The sequence below is a fragment of the Mytilus trossulus genome, chromosome 14, assembly GCF_036588685.1.
Source record: "Mytilus trossulus isolate FHL-02 chromosome 14, PNRI_Mtr1.1.1.hap1, whole genome shotgun sequence".
In the NCBI taxonomy this organism is placed as follows: Eukaryota; Metazoa; Mollusca; class Bivalvia; order Mytilida; family Mytilidae; genus Mytilus; species Mytilus trossulus.
In genome coordinates this window covers 50,570,980-50,593,249 of record NC_086386.1, presented here as the reverse complement: position 1 = coordinate 50,593,249, position 22,270 = coordinate 50,570,980, and the positions used below count along the sequence as shown (strand labels likewise).

The 22,270-nt window shown below is 32.7% G+C and overlaps 2 protein-coding genes across 4 annotated transcripts in view; one reads left to right on the top strand and one right to left on the bottom strand.

The window, feature by feature from the left end:
- Nucleotides 1-5,354: 5,354 nt before the first annotated feature.
- On the bottom strand, nucleotides 5,355-18,691 carry LOC134696147 (large ribosomal subunit protein uL6-like). The gene is made up of 5 exons (XM_063557794.1): nucleotides 18,618-18,691; nucleotides 17,918-17,971; nucleotides 16,583-16,788; nucleotides 7,137-7,347; nucleotides 5,355-5,481 (listed from the first exon to the last, which is right to left on the bottom strand). The coding sequence occupies exons 2-5, from the start codon at nucleotides 17,961-17,963 to the stop codon at nucleotides 5,387-5,389; spliced, it is 558 nt and encodes a 185-aa protein (XP_063413864.1). The 5' UTR covers nucleotides 17,964-17,971; nucleotides 18,618-18,691; the 3' UTR covers nucleotides 5,355-5,386.
- Nucleotides 18,584-22,270, top strand: part of LOC134696146 (protein YIPF5-like) — a 76,832-nt gene continuing 73,145 nt past the window's right edge. Inside the window, exon 1 of one of the 3 annotated variants that reach the window (XM_063557790.1) lies at nucleotides 18,584-18,737. The gene's annotated coding sequence lies outside the window, so the exon portion shown is untranslated. Of the gene's footprint in view, nucleotides 18,738-19,560; nucleotides 19,657-19,923; nucleotides 19,943-22,270 lie in introns of those variants that run through there. The other 2 variants (XM_063557791.1, XM_063557792.1) reach the window with 2 other exon arrangements.

Sequence of the window (22,270 nt, the reverse complement as noted above, 5' to 3'; positions counted from 1 at the left end):
AAATGAGAAAATCATCAAAATTGGGTACTTTCAAAGGGCCGTAGCAAAGAAGGAAGTGCACTACCATATGATTTTTTCTTCACCAATTATTTTTTTACAGTCATATGAACCCAAAAAACAGGGTTAGAAAAAAAGTTTAATTCTAGAAATTTTTGGCTCCTCAGAGGTGTACATCCTTAATAGAAAAAAAATCTTAAGATATATGTAAATTTTCTATTAATGCACAAAACTGAGAGACTTTTATTCATTATATTTTGTATCACACATCCTAGTACCAAACTGGTTATTTATAGACTGAAAATCTCTTCCATGGATGCTTAATTTAGTTCCCCCATATGAGGAAGATACAAGTGTGTGATTTAAAAAAAAACTGCATAAATTAATAAAGTACGAGTTAAAAGCTTGCAAAAAAAAAGTTTTTATAAAATAATCAAATGTTTATTTAAAATTGGATTAGAAGTTTAATATTTTATGTAGGATTTAGTTAAAAATAATAGGAATTTTTTTTTTCATTACATGTATTGAGTTGGTAGAATTGATTTTTATAAATAGTTTAAACTTGTTAGCTGATGGCTCATGTGAATGTAATACTTAAGAATTATAGTCGAAAGGAAATAAAGGATAATTTTCATTGAAGTCTTTATAAATGTCGAGAGAAAAAAACAAATGTCAGTATTTCTAATTTTCTTTTTAAATCTGAATATTTCAGTTTTATTTTGGATGGATATTGGGTTACAAGTTATAGGAATTGTTATTTTTTTATTCATAAAATTGTAAGAGCAGGCATGAAAGATGAAGGGAGTCACTGAACCTTTCATGACATTTTATAAAAAAATTGACAATTGTATTTTTTTACGGTGAATAATTTGTATCCACTATTCTTGGTTTTTCTTTGGTGCAATATTGACTGATCACTCGAGTTAATGATAGGAAGTGATAATTTTACTATAATGTCTTTTTCTACGACCTCAAAAACATAATGCTATGATGTCGTCGTCTTTAAGATCAATTATAAAAATCATGCACGATGGTCAGAGCCTGACTTAGCATGATAGAAGTGTTATTGTATATTATATTGTTATTTGTTTTAAAACTTAAGAATTCCACAAGACTGCTTGATCTGTTATTTTATATGAATTAGTTGTATATTTTGTACATACATGTATATCAGAATGATATGCATATTGACAAATTTTATTTATAAACATTACATTAAATGCAATAAAATGGCATTCACAAATATTTTTTTGTTTTATGCCCCACCTACGATCACCTACGATAGTAGAGGGGCATTATGTTTTCTGGTCTGTACCTGCGTTTGTCTGTCCGTTTGTCCATCCGTTCATGCATCCATTCGCCCCACTTCAGGTTAAAGTTTTTGGTCAAGGTAGTTTTTGATGAAGCTGAAGTCCAATCAACTTGAAACTTAGTACACTTGTTGCTTATGATATGATCTTTCTAATTTTTGAGCCAAATTAGACTTTTGGCCCAAATTTCAGTCCACTGAACATAGAAAATGAAAGTGTGAGTTTCAGGTTAAAGTTTTTGGTCAAGGTAGTTTTTGATGAAGCTGAAGTCCAATCAACTTAAAACTTAGTACACTTGTTGCTTATGATATGATCTTTCTAATTTTAAAGCAAAATTAGACTTTTGACCCCAACTTCACGGTCCACTGAACATTAAAATGAAAGTGTGAGTTTCAGGTCAAGGTATTTTATGAACATGGAAAAGTGATAGTGCGAGTGGGGCATCTTCTTGTTTAAACAATAAAACCTAGGTTTTATCCATGTGAGGGTATTGCCTCTATTTGATCAATGATTTCTTTAAAGATGCATCAGAGCAAAATTAGTGTATCAAGACTACCAGATGCAGATAAATAAAATAGAGTTTCCAGGTTATTATAATTTTACCTATTAAAACTTGTTTGCTGTTTTGTCTATTTCTTTCCATTTAAATATTAATTGTAGTCCCTCATGTATGGAATTTTAGAGGCAAAATTCTTCAAAACTTTCCTAACATAGTCTTTATTTTGTGAAATACATATTAAAATCTTATTTAAAGACACCAAAACCTACACATGTGCAGGACCATCAATCTCAGAAAATGGATTTGAGATTACCCGTTTGTTTCTGAACATATATATTCTTCTGACTTTGACCTCCTTTTTTACACTCAAGTGATTCTCTGAGGTCTGTTTATTGTAAAAAAAAAAATGGGTTGTTATCCATATTTGTTTGTGTTTTCAGTTTCATTAAGTATACCTACACATCTTAATTTATTGTCTCACCTTCAAAATATTTGCTGAAATGAGACATTTGAATGTTAATCCAACCTTACCTATTTGTATCAAGTTTTACACCTCAGTATAGATCTGGATGTTCCACACCTCAACAGGTATTAACTTCTGTCTGCTACATAGTCATAGTCCTGTACCACAATTTTATGGTCCAGTGATTTATTTCATTCTTTTAACCATTGATGTTTGATTTTGAAATTTACAATAACTATATATATATTACATAAACTCAACATGTTCCAAGAAAATGAGGTAATGATCATATAAACAAAACAAGAAATACATGAACACCTAACAATCATTCAATACACTTAATATAGTTTAACTATTGCTCAAAGTTTATAAACAGACTTACATGTAACATAAAACTAAACATTGACCAATGAACCATGCTAGTAAGGTCAAGGTCAGATAAACCATGCAAGGCAGGCAATCCTTCCATACAACAAATAAAGTGGACCTAATGCCTTTAGTTTTAAAAATTAGACCAAAACACAATGAACCATGAAATTAGGTCAAGGTCAAATAAAACCTGAGAGACTTGCATAGATATCATAAAATATTTCCATGCACCAAATATAATTGACCTATTGCATATAGTATAAGAAAAAAAGAACAAAATACAAACACTTAACTTAGACCACTGAACAAGGAAATTGAGGTCAAGGTCAGATGACACCTACCAGTTGGACATGTACACCTTACTATCATTCCATTCAACAAATATACTAGACCTTTTGCTTATAGTATCTGAGATATGGAACTGACCACCCAAAATTAACCTTGTTCGCCCATCCATGAAATGAGGTTGAGGTCCAGTGAAAACTGCCTGACGGGCATGAGGACTTGCAAGGTACACATATATACCAACTAAAGTTATCGTATTACTTGTAATAAGAGAGAAATTGACAACACAAAAAAATCTTAACTTTTTTTTCAAGTATTCACTGAACCATGAAAGGTGGCCATGTGACGGATGGAAACTTTATAACATTAGGCATCTATATACATAGTATGAAGCATTCAGGTCTCCCCCCTTCTAAAGATACTAAGCTTTTAAGAAGTTAATGCCGACGCTGTCAGATCACTGTAATGAGCAATAGATATTTTTTATAGCTATATATGGGTCCTTGCAAGGTATGCATGTTGGTTAAACAAGCTGACCTTGACCTCATGTCATTGATCAGTGATTCGACCATATTCTGTGATTAGAATGATCACAAGATGCACAGGTTTGTCTTGCAGTATAGATTTTTTGTACTTCGAATATTGACTTCATTTCGTAGTTGAGTAGTAAATTTAAGTTTTCCTGACAGTCATTTTCTTAGACACAACAAAGCTTCAAGTCAACTTAGTTTGATGTATTGAATGATTGCTTTGAAGGCATTGTCTGCAAGGCAGGATTCATCAGACCTTATTTTCATAGTTCACAAGTCCATATGAAAATTTGCTGGTTATTTATGTACATCTCTCAGATATTGATAGGCTAAATATATTTGATGCCTTGGAAGGTATATATATATATATCCAACAGTATAGAAGCAGATCACCATTCTATCTCCAACTCAACAATGATAAACTCATAAACCATACAATGTAGTTCCAGGTAACATTCTTTTGATGACAGGCCACCATTATACTACAGATGCATCTTTTGACCAAATCATAAATTGAGGTCTACAACATATTTTCTAACTGAACTAAACTGCCTTAGTTGTCTCATATTCTTTAGTGTGGAAGTCCTTGGTACAATCATTGACAGTCCAACCAGACTTAATAATTTGCCCTTTCTAGTCCACTGCTTTAATCAGTCATTTTTGGATTGAAGAATTCAGGAATCAAAATAACGTGTTAAAGAACAATGTCTTGTATTCATACAAATTATAACCTCACAAAACATGCTATTTAAAAATCAGAATCAACATGTTATTTCAGGGCCCTTTTAAAGCCAACTATACAGTATGGGCTTTTCTAATTGTTGAAGGTTGTATGGTGACCTATACTCTATGCTTTAGTTGTTAATTTCTGTGTCACCAGGTCTCTTGTTGAGAGTGGGTGTCTCATTGACAATCATACCACATCTTTTATATGTCAAGCTGGCTGCATATCTATATCACAATCGTGTACTAGTCTTTTAATAATATGAATTTAGTTTGCCTGGCAAGAGATGTTCATTACAGCTATCCCCCTTTTTCAAAATTTCATCAGTGCCACTGCAAGTGAAACTTAAAATCAAGTGTTTTTAAGTCATTTCTAATTTAGGGCATGTATGTTTTAAGTAGTTGTATTGATAGCCGACAGTTTATATATCAAAGAACTTCCTGTGGTTGAACATTTAGGTAAGCTGATAGAGATGCCAAAGATACCAATGGACTGCCTCAACTTCATTTAGACCAACTATGGATTCTATAGATATGATTTTTCAGTTTGGCAGTTTTGAATTTAGGACTTAGAAATAAAATACACCATCTTATTGTGTTCATGTTTATAGTTATAAATGTGTGCAAGTATGTAAGAGAACTTTTTAAACAAGTGAAGATACCCCTGCCTTAATAATATGGAAAATAGGAAGTTGTTGAGTGATGAATCTGAAAACACATCATAATAGATAGCCAACTCCCATAAAACATATTTTAAAAATCCTTGTAATTTAGTTTTTGAGAAAGATGCGAGGGAAAAAATGTATGAGGACGGACAGACAAAGGGACATTGTTTGAGGCCGTATGATGACCTATAGTTGTTAATTTCAGTGTCATTTGGTCTCTTGTGGAGAGTTGTCTTATTAGCAATCATACCGCCTCCTCTTTTTTAAAGACAGAGGTAAAACAGTATATAATACCCCAACTTTTTTTAAAGCAGGCGTATAATTATAGAGATTATGGACAACCATGGACACAAAATGATCACACTTAAACAGGTTGAACTACAATGCATATTGTTGATTGTGGAAATCATTGCTGTATAGATGGCACACTTCTGCGTTCAGACATGCACTTCCACGAATTCTGTAGACTTAATAAGATCTGGCAATGCATAAATCATAAACTAAACACATAACTTGTTTCCTCACAAGATTTTAATAATAGTTCATTACTCTGCTGAGGTCTTTTCTGACACATAGATACCATCCAAGAATTTTCTGATATCTTTGTCCTTGACTGTTGTTGACTGTTGGATCAAGGCAGCTGTAAAAGATAAGAGATTACTTACAGTTTCTATATCATATCTTCAATTTAAATCTCAACATCAATTCAATCAAGTCTTTTATTACTTAGGCCAAAAAACATAATCCAACCAACCCTTATGTTTAGCCCCTTCCCCAACTCTTTTTTTAATGCCAATATGGAAGAAGCACTGTTAAAAGTCTGACTGATTCCTTGGTAGTAACCAGCTTAAGATTTTGTAAAATAAAATGATATTGCCTACCTGCATATACCTAAACAAATGTACCCTGGGCCCTGATTAAATGGGGAATCATTGAAGCATGACTGGAGCAGGCCCCCCCTTAGGAAAATTTCTGGATCCGCCACTGCCCTATTTTTTCAGCATGTAAGCAGAAACATTTGCATTATTTTTTTTGGCCTGATGTATTAAGATTCCACATATAAACAATACTGTTTTTGTTTTGTATATCTTTTCTTCTTACATATAATTGTGTAAGAAATGGCCTTCAAAACTGTATAAGTATACAATGTGAACGAAAGGTGCTGGTGTAAAGCACACACTTGATTAAATAATCCAACAGGGCTTGTATTTCCATTTTGCAGTGATTCATTATTTTTTGCATTAATTTTTTTCTTTTCTGATTATTGATATAAGGAAAGACTCTTAACGCTACATACTAGGGATATTGATATTCACTTTCATTCTACACTAAAAAGTTTTAAAAAAAAAGGTTGCTTGCAAACATTTGTTTCTTAACAGTAGATCAGTGAATAACAGAATGTATCAAAGACAAAGATTAGGCAATTTAATTAACTGTTTTCATGAATATCTATTGAAGTCTGTTCCATTAAAACATAATGATACCATAGATGCCAACCCCCTTTTGACACAATCAGTAACAAACTAACAAATTTTCTGTATTTTTGAAAAGTTTTCAGTAATCATTCATACACGTGCATTTACCAATAAAAAGTACTGACCAGTGGTTGCAAAGTGATGTGCACTAAAATTTGTCGTTTAACATGTTGTCTGTAGTATGTATTCCATTCATTATTTGTTCAGATATTCACGACTCGTACATTTTCGTTTTATCAAGCAGAAGTAGAGAAAGGGGGAAAGCTACTTCATAAAATGTAAGTTTGCCTCTTCGGAAGTCAGTTAGTTACCCAACAATAGGTTGATAACTCCTGAGAAACCGGAAGCATTACATTGGCGTTTTCTAAATACCGGACCAGGACGGAAAAGTCATGATAAAAAAACGTGTTTTACAAAATTGAACGCAATGATGGAAAATCGGTAACTATATGACTTTGGCCGTAATTGCGTAGTTTTTATCGCAAAATCGGAAAAATCTTAATGGTTGGCATCTATGTGATACCCAGGAAGGCACTTTGAAAGTAAGGTAACCATCTATAGATTCAATTTAGAATTCAATTAGATTTACATTGTAAACAACCGTATTTGACAGAGACTTTTAGTTGAAGTTTTTGAAGTGCCTTGTCTTAGTGATGTTAATCCCATGGAGATTTTTGCTGACTATTGCCAATCATACCTGAAGACAGTTTTCCCTCCCTCTTTATATTATTCCTCGTTTCAGTTTATGCCTGAAAAATGAGTAGATTAAAATATGTTTACTTTCATTATATAGTATTGTTTTCACTAACTGTTCACTAACCTGATCGGGAAACCAATTCAATATCGTTGCCTTCCAGTAAAAATTCATCTTTTGCGGTTGAGGCCTTAATGGTTACACCGCTCAACATGTTCACTTTTCGGTTGAACTTTTCACCAAGAAAGTTTCTGATTTCTACAGCTGTTCCATTGTCCAGTAAGACAACATTGATGGGGAAATGGGCATATACTGATCTCATTTTGTACAAATAGCCCTGTAATGAAAAAGGTGAGCATATATTTAGTGTAATGTTTTATATGTATTATGTCATGTCAATGATTATCTTGTTTGATTTGTTTTCAATCATGAATTCAGGTTCTTTTAAAGCTTGTTATTTTGTATGCAGCGGTTTTCATTGTTGAAAACCATACAATGACCTATTGTTGATATAAACAGGTTGTGGACAACTCACCAAATGGGAAAACTATTCCCCAAATCTGGCCAAATGAGTAACAATCCCTCATTTGAGTAATCATTTGGTAGTGTGGAAAAACATCAGGGCTCAACATTACCGTTTGTCCGATTGTCCGGGACAAGTGGAAATAGGTGTCGGGCAAGTAGATTCATCATACTACTTGTCCGATGGGACAAGTGAAAAAATCTATGTCAGATGTTAAAAGATCAAATTCAGGACTTATACATTCCTAAAAATATGAATGATTGTTTTATTGATCATACAAAATGAAATAAATATTTATTGGTTGAACCAGAGACGTATAATATGTCTCTCAGTCTGATTGAAATATTTGTACATGGTGGCAGCCATTGACCAGGAGGAAATAAGTAAGGGGAAGTAAGTCAATGTTTATGTTTCTTCTTAGTATAAGCCTCCTTGAATTAGGAGCACCTCCATATGCATAATATGGAGTTTTCCTTTACTTTAAAATTTTTAATTAAAGTTTGTATCATTTGATTTTAATTTAGACATAATAATGAATTAACCAGATGCTCCGCAGGGCGTAGCTTTATACGACCACAGAGGTTGAACCCTGACAGTTGGGGCAAGTATGGACACAACATTCAAGCTGGATTCAGCTCTAAATTTGGATTGTGATTAAATAGTTGACACAGCATAGGTTTCTGACACAGAATGAATGTGTTCTAATGAACTTAAAATTTTTGTTTTCTCTTAGAGCAATTCACTATGCTGTTGAATATTAATCCTCTCCAAAAAATGTTTGAAGAAATTTTCTTTTTATTTATGAGAAAAATTGAACCCAATTTTTTAATCACATCCCCCTTTCCCTTATTCAAAAACTAATCTCAATTAAAATATTCTAATGGAGTTTGCAACAATAACTACTCATTTAAATACATCATAAAATATTAAGATGTAAAAAAACTGCTTGTTATCACTGAATGGTAAAGATCATTTAAATTTATCAGTTGGTAGTAAAAAGTGAATATACATTGTATATTGTATATAACAAAGATTTAAGTTGATTCTGGACAAAGAAAGATAACTCCAATTAAAAAAATTCTTGCAATAAGATATTTCTTGCTTACTATTCTGGACAAAGAAAGATAACTCTAATTAAAAAAAAACATTGCTATTTCACAATATTGTGAAATTAGATATTTCTTGCCATTGCACAATACTGTGCAATTGAAAAGACTTGCTATTGCACAATACTTAATATAATAATTTTAGATCCTGATTTGGACCAACTTGAAAACTGGGCCCATAATCAAAAATCTAAGTACATGTTTAGATTCAGCATATCAAAGAGGCCCAAGAATTTATTTTTTGTTAAAATCAAACTTAGTTTAACTATGGACCCTTTGGACCTTAATGTAGGCCAATTTGAAAACGGGACCAAAAATGAAGAATCTACATACACAGTTAGATTTGGCATATCAAAGAACCCCATTTATTCAATTTTTGATGAAATCAAAAAAGTTTAATTTTGAACCCCGATTTGGGCCAACTTGAAAACTGGGCCAATAATAAACCAGATGCTCCGCAGGGCGTAGCTTTATACGACCGCAGAGGTTGAACCCTGAACGGTTGGGGCAAGTATGGACACAACATTCAAGCTGGATTCCGCTCTAAATTTGGATTGTGATTAAATAGTTGACACAGCATAGGTTTCTGACACAGAATGAATATATTCAAATGAACTTAAAATTTTTGTTTTCTCTTAGAGCAATTCACTATGCTGTTGAATATTAATCCTCTCAAAAAAATGTTTGAAGAAATTTTCTTTTTATTTATGAAATTTCAAATGAGAAAAATCGAACCCAATTTTTTAATCACATCCCCCTTTCCCTTATTCCAAAACTAATTTCAATTAAAATATTCTAATGGAGTTTGCAACAATTACTACTCATTTAAATACATCATAAAATATTAAGATGTAAAAAAAACTGCTTGTAATCACTGAATGGTAAAGATTATTTAAATTTATCAGTTGGTAGTAAAAAGTGAATATACATTGTATATTGTATATAACAAAGATTTAAGTTGATTCTGGACAAAGAAAGATAACTCCAATTAAAAAAAATTCTTGCAGATATTTCTTGCTTACTATACTGGACAAAGAAAGATAACTCTTAATTATAAAAAAAATTGCTATTTCACAATATTGTGAAATTAGATATTTCTTGCCATTGCACAATACTGTGCAATTGAAAAGACTTGCTATTGCACAATACTTAATATAATAATTTTAGATCCTGATTTGGACCAACTTGAAAACTGGGCCCATAATCAAAAATCTAAGTACATGTTTATATTCAGCATATCAAAGAGGCCCAAGAATTTAATTTTTGTTAAAATCAAACTTAGTTTAATTTTGGACCCTTTGCACTTTAATGTAGACCAATTTTAAAACTGGACCAAAAATTAAGAATCTACATACACAGTTAGATTTGGCATATCAAAGAACCCCAATTATTCAATTTTTTATGAAATCAAAAAAGTTTAATTTTGGACCTCGATTTGGGCCAACTTGAAAACTGGGCCAATAATCAAAAATCTAAGTACATTTTTAGATTCAGCATTTCAAAGAACCCCAAGGTTTCAAATTTTGTTAAAATCAAACTAAGTTTAATTTTTGACCCTTTGGACCTTAATGTAGACCAATTTGAAAACGGGACCAAAAATTAAGAATCTACATACACAGTTAGATTCAGCATATCAAAGAACCCCAATTATTCAATTTTGATGAAATCAAACAAAGTTTAATTTTGGACCCTTTGGGCCCCTTTTTCCTTAACTGTTGGGACCAAAACTCCCAAAATCAATACCAACCTTCCTTTTATAGTCATAAACCTTGTGTTTAAATTTCATAGATTTCTATTTACTTATACTAAAGCTATGGTGCGAAAACCAAGATAATGCTTATTTGGGTCCCTTTTTGGCCCCTAATTCCTAAACTGTTGGGACCGAAACTCCCAAAATCAATACCAACCTTCCTTTTGTAGTCATAAACATTGTGTTTAAATTTCATTGATTTCTATTTACTTTAACTAAAGTTATTGTGCGAAAACCAAGAATAATGCTTATTTGGGCCCTTTTTTGGCCCCTAATTCCTAAACTGTTGAAACCAAAACTCCCAAAATCAATCCCAACCTTTCTTTTGTGGTCATAAACCTTGTGTCAAAATTTCATAGATTTCTATTAACTTAAACTAAAGTTATAGTGCGAAAACCAAGAAAATGCTTATTTGGTCCCTTTTTGGCCCCTAATTCCTAAAATGTTAGGACCAAAACTCCCAAAATCAATACCAACCTTCCTTTTATGGTCATAAACCTTGTGTTAAAATTTCATATATTTCTATTCACTTTTACTAAAGTTAGAGTGCGAAAACTAAAAGTATTCGGACGGCGACGACGACGACGCCAACGTGATAGCAATATACGACGAAAATTTTTTCAAAATTTGCGGTCGTATAAAAAAGGTTTTATTTAATAAAATCTATATGAATAATAAGTTAACATGTAAAAATCAAATAAAATGTAAAAAGCCAGATTTTTTACTAAAATGTTTTATGAACTTCAGGCCACAATTAAAAGAATGTATGTTTCCCCAAACCCCTACCCACATTTTTGTAGGTGGGTAGGTAGGTAGGTTTTTTTTTTTTTTCTTATGTCTTGATATTTTTTTTTTATATCCAACAGAGCAAAACAAATCATTTATGTGTATGTCTGGCATATATAGCCATCTGTAGCAACTTAAATGTACGTGTTAAATTGTCTAAATGTTTGTAGCTCTCTGTGTCAGGTGTCAACTTGACATTAATTTTATTTGATTTTATTTGGATTTGTATCTCAGAATTGTTCATGACTGATTTTTTTCCCTCTTTGACAGTGAGTCTGACTACTAAGTAGCAAACTGTTTTAAATATATATATGCATGTACTGTAGTTGTTCAACCTGAAGAATGTTCCATCAAACAATTTACCCTCTGACAGCTCAGAACTCAGATTTTGCTTCTGCCATTGAGGAAATCACCAATATTAATAAAAATCAAATTTTCTTGCTTTCCTCTGAATTTCTTATTGTGACATCTAAAACAACGACAACCATGCCCAATGTCATTACATAGAAAGAAAACATCTTTTTGGAGATCATTGGAAAAGATGCATATTGTCTACATTTGAGAAACAGATTCCAGTGTTCTCCCCAGGATTTTTGGATAGCGCTGTGGTAAGCGTGTGATTTTCCACAATTCTCAGTAACTTTGTCGCGTCGCGCGGTTGGTTTGTTATTGATTTTTAGAGGTTGTGTTTGATAATTCTATAAACAATTGAATACGTGCCACCAGATAAGTTCTTCAATCTTCAATCTTTGTCGTGATGACAGAGTAATCTCTCTTGTAAATTATCCTCTCTTGTAAAATAATGAACACAAATGTAGTTTCTCCTTTGTACTTATATATTGTAGGTGGCGCTTTAAAAATATTATAGAATTATTGTATGAAGTGAAATAAATTTAAACCAGATGCTCCGCAGGGCGTAGCTTTATACGACCGCAGAGGTTGAACCCTGAACGGTTGGGGCAAGTATGGACACAACATTCAAGCTGGATTCCGCTCTAAATTTGGATTGTGATTAAATAGTTGACACAGCATAGGTTTCTGACACAGAATGAATGTATTCAAATGAACATAAAATTTTTGTTTTCTCTTAGAGCAATTCACTATGCTGTTGAATATTAATCCTCTCAAAAAAATGTTTGAAGAAATTTTCTTTTTATTTATGAAATTTCAAATGAGAAAAATTTAACCCAATTTTTTATTCACATCCCCCTTTCCCTTATTCCAAAACTAATTTCAATTAAAATATTCTAATGGAGTTTGCAACAATTACTGCTCATTTAAATACATGATGTAAAAAAACTGCTTGTTATCACTGAATGGTAAAGATTATTTAAATTTATCAGTTGGTAGTAAAAAGTGAATATACATTGTATATTGTATATAACAAAGATTTAAGTTGATTCTGGACAAAGAAAGATAACTCCAATTAAAAAAAATTCTTGCAGATATTTCTTGCTTACTATACTGGACAAAGAAAGATAACTCTTAATTAAAAAAAAATTTGCTATTTCACAATATTGTGAAATTAGATATTTCTTGCCATTGCACAATACTGTGCAATTGAAAAGACTTGCTATTGCACAATACTTAATATAATAATTTTAGATCCTGATTTGGACCAACTTGAAAACTGGGCCCATAATCAAAAATCTAAGTACATGTTTAGATTCAGCATATCAAAGAGGCCCAAGAATTTAATTTTTGTTAAAATCAAACTTAGTTTAATTTTGGACCCTTTGCACTTTAATTTAGACCAATTTTAAAACTGGACCAAAAATTAAGAATCTACATACACAGTTAGATTTGGCATATCAAAGAACCCCAATTATTCAATTTTTGATGAAATCAAACAATGTTTAATTTTGGACCCCGATTTGGGCCAACTTGAAAACTGGGCCAATAATCAAAAATCTAAGTACATTTTTAGATTCAGCATATCAAAAAACCCCAAGGTTTCAATTTTTGTTAAAATCAAACTAAGTTTAATTTTGGACCCTTTGGACCTTAATGTAGACCAATTTGAAAACGGGACCAAAAATTAAGAATCTACATACACAGTTAGATTCGGCATATTAAAGAACCCCAATTATTCAATTTTGATGAAATCAAACAAAGTTTAATTTTGGACCCTTTGGGGCCCCTTTTTCCTTAACTGTTGGGACCAAAACTTCCAAAATCAATATCAACCTTCCTTTTATTGTCATAAACCTTGTGTTTAAATTTCATAGATTTCTATTTACTTAAACTAACGCTATGGTGCGAAAACCAAGAAAAATGCTTATTTGGGTCCCTTTTTAGCCCCTAATTCCTAAACTGTTGGGACCGAAACTCCCAAAATCAATCCCAACCTTTATTTTGTGGTTATAAACCTTGTGTCAAATTTTCATAGATTTCTATTAACTTAAACTAAAGTTATAGTGCGAAAACCAAGAAAATGCTTATTTGGGCCCTTTTTGGCCCCTAATTCCTAAAATGTTGGGACCAAAACTCCCAAAATCAATACCAGCCTTCCTTTTATGGTCATAAACCATGTGTTAAAATTTCATAGATTTCTATTCACTTTTACTAAAGTTAGAGTGCGAAAACTAAAAGTATTCGGACGACGACGACGACGACGACGCCAACGTGATAGCAATATACGACGAAAATTTTTTCAAAATTTGCGGTCGTATAAAAATGGTTTATTAGGTTATTGAAATGGCATGAAAAATTAAAAAATATAAAAAAATTAAAGAAATTTGTATCAAATTATCCACTAAAACGGTTTGTTTCCTCTATGTACTCCGCTTATAGTTGATTGAAATTTTCTGCATTTGGCAAATTGATTGTTAATAAATTATCTAGATCTGTTGGAATTTGTCCTGTTATGAAGTATATTTGATGAAATAATTTGTCTCGGGCATCTGAATACATGTCACATTCAAAAAGGTAGTGTTGTACATTTTCTTTTTGTTTTTTGAAGATTTGACAATACTTCTTTTAGGTCTTTCCCTCCCAAATTATCTCCCTTACTGGCTGACATAACTTCCTGTTTACATTTGTGGCCTTTTTAGCATTAAATACTATTCCTTATCCAAGCCATCCTCTGTTTACATTAAATTTAAAGCAATATTTAAACAATATATATTGATGATTGGTTGACAAATATCGATATTTCATATATATCTACACAAAATTTTCGTTTTGTCTTGTTCCCTTATCCATTTGAAAAAGAGCCACGGATGGACAAGTAATCGTAATATACGGGCTTATAATGAATCTCTTGATAACAGGGTTGCCTCCTTCAAACAATGCAGGTTTGACAGTTCGGTAGTAAACGCGAAAAAGTAATGATATAGTCATAGATGGTTCAATCAATGGTCGAGACCACGTTGTCAGAGAAGGGGGTAACACTTCCCTAATTTTTTTTTTAGAAATGAACTTTTCAGCACCTGAGACATGCATTAAATGTCTCTGTCCATTCCTTTCTTAAGTTTCGGTATCTTTTAAAAGCGAAAAATTGGAGGAAGGAAATGTTAATTTGGCAGTAAAAGTTTTGCAAATGGCGCCATTTTGATCATTTATTGAACTGGTCCCTACGATATTTGACATCGTTGGGTGAATTAACGATCTCTCGGATAAATAAACCAGTCGATCACGTGATCGGAATGTGTACAAAATAATACAGGATGTTTGAAATTCAAAAACAATACCGCTGATTTTTGGTCACCATAAAATGATCATCGGCACCGGAAACAACCCAGAAAAATTTCCGGAAATAAAAAAAAATGTTGCAAAAAAACGGAATAAAAACTTTTGAGTCGGCGGGATTTCTCTGAGTCGGTCGGGCGAGGGGAAACAAACCATATTTTTATTTTGGCCTCATGCTCATATATCAAAGTATGTAAAAATCAATATAAATTTTAAAATCTTGTTTGACACCATCAATAATTAAAAAGGTTTATTTATAAACAAGGTGCCAGGTGTATTTGGTTTAAACCATACCACTACTTCATAATGAATATAGGTCCATGTATGATGAATAGGAGAACCTAGTGATATAGGAAGAGAGATGATTTAATGATCGACAAATGATAGTGAAAATGAGTCAGAGAGCTCAGTCTTGCAAATAATCCTTCAGTCTGAAATAATAAAATGAATTTTGATGTGGTATTCAAATAGAATATAACAAAATGCTCCCTTTATTGATCTTTATTAGGTACAATCAAAGTGCAAGTGTTATTATTGCATATAACATGTATAATCAATACGGAGGACTGATTTTCAATTATAAATTCGGACAAGTGAGTAAAGAGTTCGGACAAGTTAGAAAAAATGATAATGTAGAGGCCTGAACATTCTTTTGAAAAAAGTATTTTTTCTTAAAAGACACGTGCAAAAGATGAGTAGACCTACATTGTATCTTGATATAGGCCAAAATTCAAAATATGTTTGCTTCCCCTCCCCCACCCGGGTCAAAAATAAGCCCCCGGGTCTAAAAATTATTTTCCACAAAAAAATCGAAATTATTTTTTTCCTGAAAATAATTTGTTTCCATCTTTGGAAAGTGCTTGAAAGCAGAAGGATTGATAATCTAAATAAATATACTCAAATTGAGAACAAACAACTGATAAGTGGCCTGGATTGGACAAGTCAAACCATTCATGTGACCATGCTACATGTATGACAATCACATCCAGTTAAAAAAGAAAAAAAGAACCTGCCTTCCTGGTCTGTTTACAAAGGGTAGAACCGGGGGAGGGGAAACAGACATTCTTTTAAATGTGGCCTTACTGAGAAGTTATGAAGCCTATGAAAACTTACATAAAAATGGCAATTTTCAAGGCTTCTTACATTTTAAAAACCCATTATCATGATTATAAAACTACATGTATAGTTCTCTGAAAGAAGTTGTTCCTATTTTTTAGGTAAATAGACCCATTTTAAGAATTTTTTGTCTTTAACACTATCAATTGATTACTGAAATGAGGGATTGTTACTAATTTGGGGAATTGTTCCCCGTTTGGCAGGTTGTCCCCAACCTGATAAACATTGCTACATTATATGGTCTCTCAGTCTGCACCAAAACCTTTTTCAACTTCTAGGCCGAAGAGCAATATTCTGATATTTTTCTTATTGGTCCAAACAAAGTTTTGCAAAAACTTACTAGTCCGAATGAAATTTTACTAGTCTGGGGCATCGGACTAGTGGCTAACTGTGCAGACTGGTCTCTAATGGAGTTGTTACATTTGCAATTATAACATATTTTTATTTCTATATCAAGATTACAGCTCAACACCACAGTTTAAATGGTAAAAAATTGCCATAACATTTACTGATTTGTCAACAACAGTATAATGTGGTAAGCTCCATGTTTTTTTTAAAAACTAAAATACATTGATATTACATTCTAAGTTATAAAACATACCTTGGTTACCCCTTTAATCATGTTTTCAATATGACTGCATACAGTTCTCACAGCAGCCAACTCTTTCCTTTTGCCAAACCATTTCTCTACTTGAATTGTGTCTTTCTTTGGCATACTGATATCCACAGCCAGATGGCGGAATTCTCTTACGAGGGTCCCTCTTGGTCCAGTGATAGTAACCTTACGGGATCGTACCTTCCCTGTAACTGTAAAGAAATTGCATATATGAAAAGTTTTGCTATTTAAAAGACCTTACTATCATTGTTGAAAGGATACCAAGAAGAAATGAAGCAATAGACAACTTTCGAGTTCATCCGTCACCGGAAAAAAATCGTCAATTATACGCGCCTTTATTGCAGTCATCTGTGCGTTTAGGGGCGTCGTCACTTCCTTACAAAGTTGAGCGAGTGGTTGGAAAATTATAATTCTATATTGTACGAATTATTCGGCAAATTGAATTCTAAAAATAGACAATCAACACTGCTGTCATTAGGGAATTGTCAGTAAGTACCTACAGAGCAACCATTATTTCTAGTTTATCCTGCACAAAAACGATCACTAAGACGCTTGATGAACGTAAATAGTGCAGGGATACAGGCGAGCCCCTCTATCTGGTAAATGACGTCATAAAGGCGTGCATAATTGACAAGTTTTTGCCGGTGACGGATGAACTCGAAAGTGGTCTATTGAGTTATATTTTCAAGGCTATCTCATCTTTTTCAATGGTACTAGTAAATTGTATTTATAAAATAATATATCCTTTAATAACATGAATATGAAATTTACATACATTATACTACCAAATTCATCATTGTTTGCCAGAAAATGTTTTAGTTTACAATACTTATTTGAAGGTTTTTTTTATTTTTTAGGAATTGGGACATTTCTCTAGGGAAAGCCGACTTTCCAATGAAATCTGAGGCAGACAATATCACTGATATGGTCTTAAAGTCAAGATGGCACTAAATATTGATTGATGGAATTAATTTTTATACTTTCTGTTTACCTTTATTTCTTGCAGACCACAAGGCCTTATTGTCATTGACAGATTTTTTTGTATATATTATTTTACAGGAAAACCCTATTGCATATATTGATCATTGTTTACTGGTTCTTTAAAGGAATATTACTTATGAAATCAATCTCAAAGCTAAGAAAAACGGGTGAAATCGGGTCATTTTCGGAATTCCCGGGTTATTTGAATGACCCGGCGGGTGTCCCGGGTGATCCCTCATAATTGTGAAAATCTCGGGTCACACCCGCAGAATACTGGTCAGTTGACAGGTATGGGTTCTTTGCCCTGTACTTAAAATATCTTTCCAGAGAGATACTTACGTCCTTCAGGAATAACAACACACTGGTTAGAGTTCAGGATCTTCATTTTGACTCCTAAAAAATATAATTATAACTATACATTAATTATAGGTCACAGAGAATACAACATCATCAATCAGGGTCTCTTAGATAGGTGAACTATGAGAGAACTTTAAATTATGGGAGAAAGGGTCTGTCAGCAAAAATGTTCAAAGTAATTTTTTCATATTATATGCACAAGGCTGAATTTTGAATGATTGAAGGTGTCAGTGTTTTGCCGTATTGATGACAGTTATTAATTTTATGTAGAATTTGTTCTTGTTAAAGTCCATTCAGTATAAATGTATATTGCTACAAATGTATATTTGTTTTTGTATCTTGAAAATTGATGTTCTACACGATATTGTGTCGGATTGATCTAAGACAACTGTGAGATATTACTATATGTGGGATTGTCACAGTTGCAAAGCTTATACTTGGTTATAATTATACGTATGTCTTTAGAGAAAAACTACCGTTCCACCTATACTTTCATGCTCAAGAGTGACACAGTTCTGAAAACAATACTTTATTATTCCTTCTACACATCAATCGACATTTTTGATAGTATGTACTATTACTTTAAATGTGTGAGAAGATATATGGTATTCCTTATTGCCAGATGATTCAGGCTATTAAGGGATATTTAAGGATAGAAATCAGTTTATTTATTCCATCGCACCTGATTTCGTTTCACGACCGGAAAAGGCAGAAAAAAGGAAGTGGGATAAGAAGCGAGACTGAACGAACTTCCGGTAAAAACAAAGCACACGTCGAACAACAAGTCAAGACTTTTAAAAATGTAACAATGAATATAAGCGTTTTATACAATTTAAGATATAAAAAACATAAAATTGACAGGCTTTGATTACCTTGAAAAAAATTTGGAAAGATATGCAATTGTATTTACACTGTTTTCTTATTTAAACACTTTTACAAATGTCTGAATGAGTTCTAACTTCTCAGTGACTATATATAGTCAGTCTTCTGTCAGTGCCACAGTGCATTTTAGAGATTTATGCATTTTTCTTCTTTTGGTATATAATATTGATTAGTCAACGACATCCGACGATTACAGTAATGATTTTAATTTCAAACATTGTTATTATTGTTATTATTATTGTCATTGTTATTATGTATATATATGCAACCCAACTTTAAATAAAGATTACTTTACTTTACTTTATCTGTATCTGTATCTGTATCTGTATCTGTATCTGTATAGTACTGGAAATGAACTCAAAATACTGAGTAAAACTCATCCAGGAAATGTGTGTGCGCCACTGATGTCTAGTCGCGCGATATAACTGCCTTAAAACTTTCCACAGTTTTACAGTTCACGGCAGCATTTGGTAGTAAGTTCCAATCAATGATAGTTTGTGGAAAAAAAGAATGTTTGTAAATGTCAGTATTTGCTGATAAAAGTTTTATTTGTTTGACGTTAGAAGTTCTGGATGGTCTAGTATTAAATTCTATGTGATGTTCAGTGGGGATGGCTACCAGGTCGTTCACTATTTTATACAGTAGTACCAGTCGTTGTTCTCGTCTTTAAACATATACTCAAGGATTTGTATAGTGACACTATACACCTAATCGCTATTTATTCCATTCCGGATAAGTTCTAAAATTACACAACTTTTTCATCCAGTTGAAGCTATCTGGGACCCTGTTTAAACAATTCACCATGCATGATACTTTTTAATGAGACCTGTTTAACTACCGTAAATATTTCAAACAAAATTTTTTTTACTTCAATTTTAATTTCGAAAAAAGTGGATCATACTTTATCACCGTTTCTTGATGATCACTTTCTAAATTTTTTTCTCCCTCAGCTCACTACTGTTGACCTCCTGGAGGTTTTCGGCTGGTGACCCAAACAGGAAGTTGTAAAAATGACTGTTTTGCTCGGAATGGACTAAATAGCGATTAGGTGTATACAAATCCTTGATGTACTGTTCGTGTTAATTTATGATGAGAGACTTAACATTAATGATTGAGTACAATTAAGTATATATATATATCTATACTACTAAATCTAAAGACGCGTTTTTAAGTTCACCTGATAAACGTATTTATAACATAAGAAAGCTACAAGTCAAACTTAAAATTGAGAATGGAAATGGGTAATGTGTCAAGGAGACAACAACCCGACCATAGAAAAAACAACAGCAGAAGGTCTCCAACAGGTTTTCAATGAAGGGAGAAATTACCGCACCCTCAGGCGTCCTTCAGCTGGCCCCTAAACAAACATATACTAGTTCAGCGATAATGAACGCCATACTACATGTAATTCATATATATACATATAAGGGTATTTATTCTTGGGTATCAGGCCGTTTGTCCCATATAAAAAAAAAAAAACATGTTCTCCCTAGGTCTGTTCGCTCTGAGTTTGATAGCCCATAGAGTATGTTCTCCCTACTATATAAAAATATTAATATTCAGGACATTGAAGTTGAATAAACTTATTCAGATATATTTCTATGGTATATACTTGTATCATGTTTGTAACATGAATGGTAAATTTTCCTTTGATCTTCTGGTGAGTCAGTGGCGGATCTAGATTTTTTCATAAGTGAGGGCCCACTAACTGCATAAGAGGGGGCCAACTTTAGTCACGCTTCAGTGATTCCCTTTATATGCTAAAAAAAACCTAAATCCACCTCTGTGAGATAACGCGGTTATTTTTCAGCAGAACTCAAGATTGCGTTAATTCAAGGAATTTTTAGTTATTTCACTCTACCATTCTGCCGTAGAGAACTTCTTGTTTGAAAAGCAAAGAATGGGAGAAGCTTAAACATGTTAAACGAGTGCATTAACTTCCATCTCAAAAGTTGTTAATTTCCGGTAACCAGACTGACCCTGTTTGTTTAGCCCTGACCCTAATTTTTGTAATGGATCTTCAAAAAAAGAGAGAAAAAAGGTATCAACCGACCCTATTTTTGACACAGGCTTCTGTTAATCGACATAATAATTTATCTATTAAACTTGCTTCTACTGGCACAGCAACCCATTAAAACATTTTATTGTCAAAAGGTATTCCAAATAGGTTAAAATCCAAGAAATTTGCACAGCAGGTGCTTCCAAAACTTTTCAAATGGGCGACTTCTGGAATTTGAAACTAATAACGGACTTGGACTTGGAAAAACCATGATAATTTTCAGGATTTTGTTTAAAATCTAAAAAAAAAAAAAGTATTCCGACCTACCGACTGTATTTTTCCAAATGATGTTACTGGGAACACAGATAGTTTTTTTTAGGCCTCAGAAATTTGTTTTCGCACAAAGCGATATCAATCTTATTTAGTTTTTCAACGCTATCAATCAAATATTTTTTTTCAATATTTTTAACACAATAAGAATATGGGGAAATTTGTGGATTTATAATTTAATTTTTTGTCATCTGCTTGACCAGAATAAAAAAAAAACTTTATCGAATTGGGAATCAGAATATCTTTTTAGAAGAATAGAAAACGTACACACCCATATAAAGTTCTATTTTCGTGTATTGATCAAGCTTCAAGCATTTGTCCCTGGACCTTTCATGAATTCAACATGCAATCAATTAACCGATCTTCCCCAGTTTTGGGGAACGAAAGAACATTTTGTTTTACCTTCATGATGGGTATTAGGGATATAATTATTTCCTTTTTATCACAACGTCCTTTGAAACTACAAGTATTTTTTTATGTTTTGATGGCAAATAATTAAAGAATAAATTTTTGCATTACCCTGCCCCCCTCCCCCTTTTCTCTCCCAACAACACCCCCTTTTTCAAGAATTTTTGGGAAGAAAAAATAAATGACTCGAGTATGAATCAAACGACAACAATTCTTGAAATTTTAAACGTACCTTCATCGAAAACAAACAAATCCAACTGACATTAATTTTCTGAAATCAGATAAAGTATCACGCCACTATTTGATTGACATATCTAAAAGTGCAGAAATGTTTTGAATGGTTTTACACTAGTAATTTTGGGGCCCTTTTAGCTTTTTATTCGTTGTGAGCCAAGGCTTGAAGGCTGTACATTGACCTATAATTATTTGCTTAATAATAAATTGTTATTTGGATGGAGAGTTGTTTCATTTGCACTCGCACGTGACCACACCTTCCTATATCTATAAGCTCAACATTCTATATAATAGGGAACATTTAACCGACATACCAAAAGGACATTCAAACTCTCAAGACGAAAATAAACTGACACGGCCATGGCTTATGTACTCAAAACATAGCATACATGTACAAAACTCAAGACTGAGCAACACCAACCCCATCAAAATCTGGGAGTGATCTCATGTGCCCTAAAAGGATAAGCAGATCCTACCCCACA